General features: G+C 47.4%; 1 protein-coding gene across 1 annotated transcript in view; it reads left to right on the top strand.

Moving 5' to 3' along the window:
* Positions 1-13,266, top strand: part of B4GALNT3 (beta-1,4-N-acetyl-galactosaminyltransferase 3) — a 61,499-nt gene that overhangs the window by 24,233 nt on the left and 24,000 nt on the right. The window contains exon 2 of the mRNA XM_066320115.1: positions 12,583-12,686. Within this exon, the coding sequence (XP_066176212.1) occupies positions 12,583-12,686 (104 nt within the window). The remainder of the gene's footprint in view (positions 1-12,582; positions 12,687-13,266) is intronic.

Genomic DNA, 13,266 nt, shown 5'->3' with positions numbered 1-13,266 from the left:
GTCATAGGCACACACATTCCTCATCTCCATCCCAGGAGCCACTGCACTGAGAACTTTCCCTATAAAACAGCAGTAGCACATCAACTGCACTGTGATGTTTCAGAGTGCCAGAGCTGAGGGCTGATGCTCTCCTAGCAGAGTAGAACCTGGAGCTTTGTGAGCTGGGGTTCAGAGGACCATGAGGGGCAGGCAGTAAACAGCTTTTGGCAGAATGCAGGCAAGAGGACAGCTGCTTTTTCTGGCCTTCGGTTTTGGCTGAACAGGCTAGAATTTTGGGTATTTTGATAAATGTGGTTGTGTAAGGCAGTACACTCTTACCATTATGTAAAAGGACTGAAAATGAACAGTCAGTGGAACTTGGTAGGAATCACACCAGGAACTGGTGGGAAAGGTCAGTAAAACTTAGTAAAGAGACTGAGAAGAGTATTTGGATGAAATCTCACGTCAGCATGTAAATAACCAATGTCAGATGGCATTTTCAGTAACTATTTATTCTGGAGGCGGTGCAGGAATTACTGTGTGAGTTTCCTGTACTGAATTACACAAGACTGGACAGTTGTTAGGGTTTTGTTTTTCCCAGAGTTCACTAGCTGGACGAGTGCTAGGCAGTAGGAAACCCTCTTCCTCGGCTTATGGAAATTTCCAGCGCGTCGGAAAGAAAATTACAATTTTGCAATCGGTCCTTGCAAGCCTCCTTAAGCAGTTGGGAGGGCAATTTTAATGCTCTGGTAGAAAGCTCCAGCACAGTTAAATATTCCACTGAAACAGGATAGCTCTGTGAGGCGTGCTGGCCCAGCTCCAAGGCAGCTAACCCAGCTGTCTCCTGCTGGGTGAAGGATCACCTCCTGGAAGCTCTCAGGAATCCTGCTGGTGGCAGGGATTGCCTGGACCTGGCCCCTGTAGCCTGGGCTCTGCAAAGTTCAGCTCTCAATGGCTCGGAGTTTGTTCTGTCTGGGGCAGAACTCAAACCACAAATGTCCCAGTAAATGATTTTTCAGTTCCCTCAAAGTTCTGAAAGAGCAGCAGGAATGGTTCCCCCCATTTTACGAAATTTAGGGTAGTGTGATAAAACACTAGACCTATCCCACAGGTTTTGTTAATACAGAAGGTAGCACAGAAATGAGTTAAATTTATAATACAGCTTAAAGGTCATTCACAAAATGCAGTGATGGCTCAATTTTGCCATTGTATTTTCACTGTTGAGGCATTTTAATTTGTGTTTCCAACTCCCAGCTATAATAATAATAATATGTTTGATATGCTACACATATATAAAATTACGTAATATAAAAATACATTCTAAAAATATACCTATATAAAATATGTTTATTTTATCCAAGTGTAGATCCTTTCTGAAGACCAAGCTGAAAGCTAAAAAAGCCCCCAACAACCTACAATAACTCAAACTTCCTATATAGAGAGAGAATGACAGGAGGTATATAAGGGATTTATATAATGGCATATAAGGGTTTTTTTCCCTAAGAACATGGATCTCTTTCAGCTTGGTCTTCAGAAAGGATCTACACTTGGAATCAGCTAAAAATGAGAGATACAGTTTAACAATCGCTGGCACTTCAGACAAGAAAGATCTTGAGCAGCTTCAAAACCCCTCTCAGTGAGGGATGTGCCTGTGGATCAGCTAAGAGCAGAACAGCTTTGTTTCTTCTCTTTCTGCACCAAGTGTGTGCATTATTATTATATCTACTTCGCTGAAGCAAACTGGATCTTCTCTATCAGCCGTTAAAAAGTCCTTTAAACTACTTGACTCATAAACCTGCCTGGGTCTCAGCTGTGCTGTTACACTGGGGTCTTGTTTGTACTTCCTGTAATTGTGTGTCTGCACATCTGCAAATGTGCTCACGGTGAGCAATGACAGCAGCCTGCTGGAGCCTTTAGAGGGAACTCCAGGGCTGGTGTTCCAGGGCTGGTGTTCCAGGTCGCAGCAGGAGGGCAGAGCCAGGCTGGGCCAGGTGTGAATTTGGGGATTTCTGGTGCCCCATGGCCCCTTGGCTCAGTCCCAGTCCTGCTCTGGATGAGAGCTGGGCCAGGGGTGTCTCCTGGCTCTGCCACACAGAGCATCCCTCCTCCATCGTCATCCCTCTCCCAGCTCTGGTGGATTTTAAGGATCCTGGGATGCTCAAAGCAAATGAGCTTTTAAGGCAAGATTTTTAGAGCAAAGTAAAATTGTTTTTCTTATCTCTTCTTGTGTGGTGTCTTTTAAGTCTTCTTGAGAAAGTTTTTAATTGGAAGACACCACATTAAAAAAAAATAATCTCAAGTGAGAGTGGAGTCTGTCCCAGTTTAGCAGGCTGAAAGTATTCAGCAAACTCAGTAAATCTCCTCTCAAACAGGGATTTAGGTGTGAGTGTTTTCGCAGGCTAGGTAGCAGTAAATAGAAGCTCTTTCTTTTCATCTCTGTAGAGGTGTGGGTTGAATATCAAGGAAAGGTTTTTCCCTCAGAGATTGTTCAGGCACTGGAACAGCTCCCCAGGACAGTGGTCACAGCTCCGAGCCTGACAGAGCTCATGGAGCATTTGGACAAGGCTTTCTGGGATTCTTGGGGTTGTCCTGTGCAGGGCCAGGAGTTGTACTCGATGATTCTTGCAGGTCCCTTCCAGCTCAGAATATTCTGTGATTCTATGGGACAAAAAGTGGTTTCTGTGAACTCCTGTTCCCGCTTTCTTAATTACTTTTGTCAAGTGTTGCACAGGCTGTTTGAGATCCAAACCAGGACATTGACGTGGGAGTTAGTTCAGACAGAGGAGAAACAATATTCCAGAAGTTCATATTTTGGAATTATGTTACTGGGTAAGAGCACTATAAAGAGAGTTTACACAACGCTAGTTTTTCCTCATAGCAACCCATGTTGTGTAAATAAAGCTGTCCCAGAAGTGAGTGTATGCTCTTTGCAGCCTGTCCCATGGCACAGCCTGCCTTTCCTGGGGTGCCTGGAGGGAGGACTGGCAGCTTGTTCTGTCCGTGTGAGCTTTGAGCCTGTGTCATGGGAGAGCTCCAGCTTGCTCTTACCCCTTAGTGCTCTGAGGCTCGATATTTTAAGGCGTAAGTATATAGGATTTTCCATTACTTACCAAAGCATTAGCCTGTCCTTGCACGCTTGTCCGCCCTGACTAGCAGTTGGTGTTTGAGGATGATTCAGAGGAAATCAGTGTTACAAATCTCAGCTTTGCTCAATAGGGATGCTGGTGTCAGGTTGCACAGTTCCTCTGCAGACAGATGGAGCTGGCATTTAGGCTTAGAGATCAGATAGAGCTTTGAGCGTGGATTTCTCTCAGCATCTGAGGAGAAATCTCAGACATTCTTGAGGAATATCCTGATATTCCAGTGGCCTTTGCTGCCGTTTTAATCGATGTTTGATCATGTTTATAGCAGCCTTCCAGTACCTAAAGGTGGCCCACAGGAAAGAAACTTTGGATGAGGGCATGTAATGACGGGACAAGAGAGAAAAGCTTTGAACTGAAAGCAGGCGGTTTAGATTAGATATTAGGAAGAAATTCTTTTCTGTGACGGTGGTGAGGCCCTGGCACAGAGTGCCCAGAGAAGCTGTGGATGTCCCATCCCATCCCTGGAAGTGTTTAAGGCTGGTTGGATGGGGCCTTTGAGCAGCCTGGGACTGTGGGAGATGTCCCTGCCCACAGCAGAGTGGTTGGAACTTTAAGGTCCCTTTCTGCACAAATCATTCAATGAAACCTAAGCCTGAACCAGAAGTTGTAGTTTTGGATTTTGAATCCAAACTGTGAAAGTAAACTTCTACACAGGGATTGCATCCAGATTCCTGAAATACTTAGGAGTAGTCTCAGAGTCTCATCCAAACCCCAGTAACATTATTAGAAGAGCTTCTTTCATCTGACTTTAAATACAATCATCCGATTGTTTGCAGTGTGCCACACCTGGAGAGCAGCACCAGGGCAGGACCTCAGTCTCTGCACTGTCAGTTCCTCTTTGTAACTTTGAAGACTTATTCTGTTCCTGTGGGTTTGATATTTATCAGTCTGCCCGCTTCTGGTTCCTCCTCAGCAGAGCTTTTGGAGAGCTTTTGTCACAGGAGGTGCCTGTGTCTTCAGGATTTGTTTGGTGTCAGAGCAGGGTGTCCCATGCAGCGCCACGGGCAGAACAGTCATTTCCCAACCCCAAGAACACAGGCAATTTAAAGTAATTTAAACAAATCAGAGGAGATTTCTGGGGTGGCCTGCAGGAGAGTTGGCGTAGCTCGTTTCCTTGCCCTGAGGTCAGGCCAACCCTACCTGCACCATTTCTGGCAGACGTTTGTCCAGCCCCTTCTTTATTTTCCTCTGCCTGTAATCATATCCAGAGTCTGCCTGCAGTCACCACTGAAACTGAAAGGCAGTAATTTCATTGCAATGCTCGCAGAGACCATGGAAATAACACATTTCAGCAGGAAGGAGTTCTGCTTTGGAGCAGAATTCAGGGGAAGAAAATGGTTACAACGGTTTTGAGCAAAATGGCAAATAAAAATGGCAAGGAGAGATGTAAGTGAAGTGTGGGGGGTTTTCTCATGGAAGCAGTGAATGGCCTTTGCCACAGCACAGAGTTCCACAGAACTTGACTGAAGATCAAGCTGCAAGAAGATATTTTGAGAATGCTGAATCTACATGGAAGTGGCAAGGTGTTGAGTGTTCAGAAAAATCCTCACCCAAGATAAAAAAAAAAGAAGTCACCAGCTCTGTTTGGTAAAGCAGTAACAAATGTTGACTTGAAGGTCTGTTGCTCAGTTGATGTTCAGCTTCGTATCCTAGACAGCTCCTGTATTTAAAAAAAAGTCTTGGAAAGCTCTTTGGGCAGTCTTGCTGCAGTGTTTGAAGCAGTTGAGAAAAATGCCCTTACCAGAGCTTTCTGAAAGCTCTGTGGATGACCCTGTTGAGCTCTCTTGGGCACAGTCCTGTTGCAGAAAGAAAAACAGATCGCAAAGGCCGCACGGCATGAAACTGCCATTTTCTTTCTGGAGTTTTGTGGGTACCTCCCCGTGCTCAGGGGAGAGAAGCTGCCTATGTATGCTACTTCTTATTAATTGCATTTTTTTCAGCTACCGTGGACATCAAAGCAGCAGGTCTGTTGGTGGTAGAAAGCATTTAGAAACGTGCATGTGTTTGCAAACTCAGCGCTCACTGCTGTTCGTGGTGATGCAGTACAGATGAATCGGAGCGGGCAGGAGGCTGCCAGGTCCGTGTCCAGGTGTCCTGTGAGATGTTGCAGGCAAAATTCAGCTGTACATAACTCGGTACCTCAGAGGAGCAGCCCTTTGGTGCCTCTGTCTCTGAGGACACGGCCTCACCAGTGCCTGCAAACCACGGGAGACTGCCAGAAATGCCACTCACAGTGATCAGAAACAGGCAGAACATCTGCTTTTCATGCCAGTCACCTTGAGGTTTGGGTAGGATATTTTTGAAGTCGTTACTATTGTTTGTATTAAAACCAAAATAAGGCAAGTGGCAGAGTGTGAGTCACTGAGGATGTGGTCGTTGGGAGGGAATTGGTAGAAACCCATGCAAATATTCCGGGATTAAAGGTATTTTTGAAACAAAAATAATGCCTAATGTTACAGTTCATCATCAAAGTAGCAAATTACTTTAACCTTAAAAGCAGAAGTCAAAACCAAACCCTAGCCTCGTGTACAAAACACCTGGCTCTGTGTTCCTCTCACAACCTGCTGGTTTTTCCAAGTGCTCCGAGTACTGAAGTCTGAACAAGGCAAACTTCTCACCAGTAAACGTTTTGATGCAAATCCCATATTTTGAAGACAGTGATTGGACAAAGGCTGGCTTGGTAAGTGTGATTCCATGATGAGAGCTACTCAACCACCTTTATTCTTGGTATGACTGGAATCAGCCCTCTCTGACTGGCTGTAGCTGCTTTGGGAACTCTCCAGCTGTGCATGAAGACTGGAAAACCAGAGAGGCTGTTTTTGATGGCAGTATTGCACAGAGAGGCAGACACAGAGGCAGCCTGTGTGCAGCACAGTGTCTCGGGGACGGGCACACCATAATTGCAGCACAATTGCCACATTCTGTAAATTGAACAGTGGAACTTGCCAGCAGCTGAGGATTTTAACTGCACAGCTGTCACGGCCATAATGTTGAAAACATATTTTATGATTTAAAAGCTTTTGTGTGTGTTTTATGTGGTTTAAGATGGCCCGTGCAATACCTCAGGAGGGCAACAGACTGGCCAGCATTTCTGCCTGCTTTGCTGCAGAAGTTAGCAGTACCAAAATGATTGGGCTTTTATCTTGTGCTGCTGAAAGCTGCAGTAGGTGCTCTTCTGCTCAGTCTGCATTTGAGCCAAGGTTTCCTCCTTCCCTTGAAAAGCAGAGTGCTCTGTTCTTCCCCCTTCCTCAGTGTAATCCTTCAGGGAGAAGAGGAGAGGGAGAGGGAACCTCAGCTGCTGCATGCTTGCCCTTCCATGCTCACATGAGCTCCTGAACCTGCTGTGCCTTCAGCGTGGCAAGTGCAGACAAGAGTTTACAACCGTTTTGCTTTAGTACATTCTAGGTTGAAACAGAGGCATTTCTGGACCTGACATAGGAGCTTAGCCCCATAATTTTGAAGGGTAGTGCAGCTCCATCATGGTCTTTCTCACTCGAATCCAGCACTGCATCTCCATATATGCATATCCTGACTGAGCTTTCAGGCAATATTTGCTAGAAAACCCTGTGGCGTGGATGGTTTTAATGATTTAACTAGGGCAATGGAAAATTTCTCTGACAGAAGCAAGATTTGAATTATATTTTCGGTGAAACCAGTTAGTGCCCCAGCCGTTGTTTATCAGTTCCTCCCTTGCTGCATTAATTACATTTCCTATACCTAGAGGGGAGCAGCAGCAAGGTACTATTTATGGGTGAGTCTGGCAGTGAGGCTGCATTAGTACCCTGCATAGTTAATGTCTGCTGATTTTCCTTTCCTTCCCAAGTGCAGTGCTCTGCCTTTTCTTCTGTCATACTTCAGGTACTTTTAATGCTCTGTGGCTTATGGTCAGTTTGCAAAGCCATTCACACAGCAGTGAGTCACAGTTGTACCTGGGGGAAGAATGGAGTAATTTATTTCTGCACACAAGGTTCCTAACTTGAGCTTTGTCCCTGGAGGAGGTCAGCAAGCTTATTTGTGAGTTGTGCACTAACCAGAAATGGGAAGGTTTGCAGGGCTCCCTCTGTAACACTGGGTTTCATGCTCCTTGAATCCTTTTAACTGCGAGAGTGATATTCCAGTCTTGGCCTGAGGACAAGAAGCTCACTCTTTTCTGTCTATCCTTTTAACTGACCTAAATCAGTAACCAAAGAGACTCCCTTGGCCTGGCCCTGCCCTGGAATGGGGTTTTCTTGGTAGTTTCTCTGACCCCATCTGTGATGCACGACTTGACCTAACTCACCCTTAATTTCCAGAAACTGCTGGCTGTCTCCTTTCACTCTATCCTTCACTCACATCTCTGTTGGTCAGGTTACACCTCATCCTCATGATTTCTGCACTCAGTGTTGTGGGGCTGTGTTGGTGTGTGTGGTAGGCAGGAGATGGGTGTTTTCCCTCTGCAGAGTGCCACCAGCAGCAGGGTTTGCTGTGGTCAAGGTGTGTGAAATTCATGTCAGACTCTCTAAACACCTTCTCGTATTCAGTGTCAAGCAACCTTCACCAGCATCTCTGGGACCAGTGTGTTTGCAAGGCTCCTAGTGTAATGTCTGGGGTGCTGGGTATTGTACCTGCTCAGCCAGCAGGAGCCCTGGAAAGGCCTCAAATGATGCTGAAGTGCCATGGAATAACAGTACGCTGAAAACATTCAACCGGGATAAGAGGAGAAATGAGACCATCCAAGGGAGGGTTAAAACCCCAAGCCACAGTGAGGGGTCTGTGGATGCTGGGGATAATGAAGAACAACCCCCTGCTTCATTCCTGCTGGTTTCTCTCTTGCCCTATCCTTGCAACAAAAGCAAGAGGAGAAGGGTCTCAGATAAGAAGGAAAATGCTTTTGTGCAGAACAACCTGTGGGCCTGCTCTTTCCTGAGGCTGTTGAGTGAAATCATTGAGCAAAAGGGCTGGCTAGCATGTGGGTGTTAATAGCATTTGCAGCTATGTAAGCAGCAGTAACAATAGCAGAGTAATCAAATCTCGTTTTTCAGAGGGGAAGTTGATCACCTGAGTGTGTCTGGGATTTCCCCTTGCATACTGCCAGCTATCTTCACAGGCTTGAAATGTCAGTGCTGTCTGGGGCTGGGTGGATCTGATCCCTGCACACACAGAGCAGCTCTGGTCACACTCCTGCCCCGGGGCCTGAAAGCTCCCTGGGTACTGCTGGCCCTTTCTTATCTCTGCCTCTAGCTTTCTGCTTCTTTAGTTTTATTTTTTCCTCTTCATCCGGGCTTCAAGTGCAGTGCTCTGCAGAGTCATAACTGTTGGGTGAGATATCTTCATCTCCACTTGCAGCTTCCTTGGCTGACTTTTAACCCCAGGGCAGTAAAAAGCATGGCGGAGAGGAGGCAGGCATGGCACTGGTGCCATGAATCATCTCCATCTCATTTTCTCCTGGTACAGCTTTTCTGTCTCTAAATGGTTGATTCACTGGAGCTGTGGCCAGCTGGCTCCAGACTGGCTGCCTCTTGTTGGGGCTCTGTTGTAGGATGCAGCATCTGTTCCAGCCTCCTCTTCAGCGTCTTTGGATTCACCTGCCTCTTATTTCCAGCAGGAAGCTCAGGTCCTGAGGGCTTCCCATCAGGAATCCAGAGGAGCAGCCGAGGGTGGGCTCTGCTGGGCATTTGCATCCTCAGCAGGCATCTGCCAGCCAGCCTGATGGGAACAGGGACAAAAAAGACTTTTCCCTGAAGAAGAGCCACCTTCATGTTGCTGGGTGACCCGTGTGAGACTAGAACCTTGCACCACTGGGGTGCAAAAGCAGAAAGAAAGAGGGACCTCTGCCTGTAGAGAGGAGGTCGGACTGATGCCAGGGAGGGAGGAGTATGTGGCAGCAAGCCTGGCTGCTGCTTCTGGGAAGCTGTGCCTGTGCCAGTGCTGCCTTCCTTGGGGAGGTTTGAGGTGAAAAAACAGCCTCGGAGAACAACTGGTGTGCTTTGGGAAGTGATGGAAATGCTTTGGGAAGTGAAGGCCAGAAGAGAGAAGGGCAAGGAGCTGACTGGCTAATGGCAGCAGTGCCTGGCCCAGCGCCTTCCCCTGCCTTTGGGACAGGCTCTTCCCAAGCCTTTGGGTTCTGCCCTCATGCTTTTTCTGCCTTTTCACATCCTAGCCAGAACCAGTTTTGTAGAGGGACTGGAGCAAAGCCATCAAAGCTGGTAGTTCTGGCATTCCTTCTCAGCAACACTGAAGTGCTTGCTGAGGTATTTTAGTTCTTGACTCCTGCTTTTTTCCAGGTGTAGGCCTGTTGGCTTTCAGCAGCCATCAGGGGAGTGCTGGAGCCAGTGAGCAGTGCTGAGGGAGAGCCTGAGGACAGGCTGAGCCCGTGCTGGATCCCCTCACCCAGGAGCTCCTGAGACAGGGCAGTGGATGTGGGGCAGCACTGGGGACCTGCAGTCCTGACTTGAACCCTGTGACGTGTCCTTGGGGAGCAGCTGCCTTGGGAGGTGTTCTGGCTGCAGATGATGTGTCTTTTCTGTGGTTTCCTCCCTTTAGCCAGGAAAGCTTGGGCAAAACCAGGCCCTTCTCCAAGGGGACCACCAGGGAAAAGCCAATCTTTTCAGAAGGAACTGGAGTGCCAAGGACTTTCTCTAAGGGGACTGTTGATCCTATTATATTCTGAAAATCGTTTCCTACCACGCTGGAGAATTGGCTTGCCAAAGCACAAATTACCCAGCAAAGAAATTACTGCCTCCAGATTAATTCACAGCTCCTTTGTCTGTTCTGTGCTTGGCTGATGTGTTAGGTAAATATTTGTACAACACGGAGAATTGTCTCCCTTTCTTCTCTTTCCCAAGGGTCAGAGGAATGTCAGCCACTGGCACTTGTGCAGCCAGGCCTGTGTGTTTGCTGGGAGGCAGGCTCTGTGCCAGCCATGGAGCAGCCAGGGAGGCTGGCTCTGGTGGCCAGCAGCCCTTCCCAGAGCAGGCAGGGTACTGCTGCTTTGTCCTGAGCTTATTCCACAGGGCACTGAAGTGCTGGGTTGAACGACGGAGCCAAATCACCTCTCCCCTCTGCACAAGAGAAAAGAAACCCTGCTTCTCTTGGTCTCTTCCCTCGGTGAATCTCTAGGGGTGAACTGACTTTTGTTGCCTTTTTTTTTCTTTTTTTTTCCTGATGTACTTGGTTCCTCTCTAGCCAGCTGGGCTTCAGTGATCCTTGTGGCTCCCTTGCAGCTCAGGATATTTTTATGCTTCTATGGGCGTATTCTCTGAAAAAAAAAAAAGCCTGCTGTTCTCCCCCACTATTATAAGGAGCCCTCAAAGCAGTAAGTGCTGAATTTCACATGAACCACAAAGTCTGTTTCAGCCCCATTCTGCATGGGGCTGTGTGTCCAGCTGCAGAACCCTCACAAACAGGGGTTTCTGCCTCATTCCTCTGAACAAGGGGGAAACTCACCCCCTTGTTACAAGTAAAATTGTATAAAGACAAAGGAGCTTCTCCTTTTTTCCCTCATGCCACTCAGTCCCTGAAGCACAGGTTGTGCTTAGCTGCATTAAGCAGTAGGTTACTCACCCAGTGACTGAAAAGTCTTCTGCCAAAGATAAATACTGCCCTTGGTATTTTAGTAATAGATTTAAATGCGTAGCTTCAGGTTGGAATCTGGGGGTGGGAAGATCTTGATCAGGAATTTGTGACTGTTCAGCATCTAACAGGGCCTGAGTGAAACCCACCCATCCAGGCAAACGTCCACATCAGGAAAGCAGGACACCCTGCTTGGCTCTGAGCCTTGTCTCCCACTCGAATCTCTGACTATTTTCATGCTTTTCACATTTTTTGCACTTCCTTTTTGTTTTGTTTCTCTTTCTTTTTTTTTTTTTTTTAATTGCCCTCTTTGATCAGCACGCCATGGGAGGCAGCTTTCTGCTCACCTCTGCCAGACCCTGTGGGACCCAGATTCAAGAGAGAGTAGAGACACAGTATATCAACCCTGCATTGTATTTTTACTTACAGTAATTGGCTGAGAGCTTGGTGCAGCCGGAGAGGGGGAAAGGCCAAGGGCGGTTTGTGAATTCTGGTTCCTGTGGTGGTTTGGGGTTTGCCTTGGCCTCTGTGTAGCCCAGAGATGTTTGGGGGATGTGTTGTAAAAGCATGGAGCATCCCCTGCCTGAGGCACAGCAGTCTCCCGTGCTGCTGAGGGGCTTGGCAGGGTGTAGGTGGGTGGGCTAGCTGAAGATGGGTATGCTGGCCATGGGACAGCAGATGTTTCCCCAGCAGTGGGCTGCTCTTGCCCATCAGAGCACCTTGCTGCCACTGTGGCTGTAGGAACAGTGCAGAAGGCTCAGGCCATTCATCTGAACACTCAGAGCTGTCAGGATGGTTCTCAGTGTGTACCGAGGCAGCCCATTTCTTTGGGCTTCCTGCAGCTTTGGGGATGATCGCTAGTTTTGAAGGCAATGGGGAGGAGCCTGTGCGCTCTCCCTGCTGTGTGGGTGTTGAGCTGCTGTGCCAGCAGCTGGGAGAAGCCAGGGCTGGGGGAAGTTTGGGCACTGGACCTCAGGCTGGAGCTGCCCAGTGTGGGCACAGCCCTGAGCTGCTGCCAGGCAGGCTCCTGGCTGCCCGAGTGCCACAATGTTCATCAGCTCTGGAAGCCACCGGAGCTCTGCTCAGCAGCACTCTCAGCAGTGACAGGGACAGCAGGCTCGGGGAGCTGCAGGGATGAGCTGCCTCTGCTTGGTTCTGCTCACACCCAGGAGGTCACTGAGGGTTTGGCAGAAATAAGACTTGATCCTGACTTCTGGATTGAGCAGGATGAGAGGGGAAGGGAATTTCAAACGAAGTTGCTTTGAAGCTGGAAGGTGACTTCATTTGAATAGCAGTGTGCTTGTCTGCATCGCTGCCAATACTTTAGGCATTGCAGATGATTGTCCGTAATTCCTTTCAAGACAAGAAAATTGAAGCTTTTATTGTGAAAGTAGATGCATATAAGAATAATATGCTTTTGATGGTTAAATTAATTAGTAATCTAGTTATTGTCTTATTTTTCTTTGGCACTGCTAATTGATAAAAAATTTATATTCTTTAGTTTGACTACTGGGATCATCTGATTAAACTAAAAATAAAGTTCCCAGTCGTGTAGTGATTAAAGAAATACATTAGAACTATGATGTTTAGATCATAGTTCTAGTTCTGTATCAGAACTCTATTAGAAAATAGTTCTAGTTCTGTATTAGGACTTAGAAATTAAATATTTAATTTAAGTATTAAATTCATAAGAAGGAGGGAAGAGCTTTTAAGGAAGATAAAGGTAATTTTTCTGTCTGTGCCAGTCTGCCAAGTCCAAGCAACATAAACAATTCCTGGTCTCTGCTGGGCCATTCCAGACTGTGAGAGGTCTCTCAGCCTTGTAAAGATCAGTTTATTCTGGTGACTGCTGCAGTTGCTTTTTTTTTTTCACCCTGTTCCCTGACACCTTTCTGTTTCCCCTGTGCAGGATATGAGAGCTGGAGGGAGCTTGCTAAGGTTCTGTCAGAGCCCAGTGTCCCAGGTGAGGACACAAGCCCTCAGCTGGACCATCCACAGCAGCTGGGACACCAGGTGAGGACACCCTTCCTTTGTGCTGCTGCCTCCAGGAGGCGGCTCTCCCTTCACAGAGCACAGAGAGCTTCCACAGGGCGAAGTCTGGGCTGGCTCAGAGCAGTGTCCACCTACAATGGCTCCACTGTGGGCAACTGAGTTATTTCAGATGTAGCAATTGAGTCATTTCAGATGTACCAAGCTGCAGCAGTGGCACGAAGCTGGCTGGGCCTGTGGCGCAGGAAGACAAGAGAGATGCAGAAGTGAAAGGTCAGGATAGAGTTCATTGCTCTCCAGCGAGGCACATCTCAGTACTGTTGACTGGAAGAACTCTTGCTTGGACATTTTTGAAACACAGAGGGGGGAAAAAAACCCCAGTGAATGACCTAGGCTTTAACTCTGTGCTAGCAAGCAGCTAGAAAATACTGGTATCCTTTTCCCTCAGCAGCTCAGCATGGAAATGTGCTGTCAAAAAAAAGCCAGGGAGCATCTTCACCCTGTTATGTCCGTGGTATCTGGCCTGTCCTTCCTTTGGAAAGGGAGCTTGAAAACTTGTTTTATTTTCTCATAGGTTCTTGTGACGAGGTTTGAACCCTCTCAT

Source organism: Sylvia atricapilla, chromosome 5 (genome assembly GCF_009819655.1).
Source record: "Sylvia atricapilla isolate bSylAtr1 chromosome 5, bSylAtr1.pri, whole genome shotgun sequence".
In the NCBI taxonomy this organism is placed as follows: domain Eukaryota; kingdom Metazoa; phylum Chordata; class Aves; order Passeriformes; family Sylviidae; genus Sylvia; species Sylvia atricapilla.
Note: the sequence above shows the minus strand (reverse complement) of the source record. Positions and strands in the feature narration are given on the sequence as shown.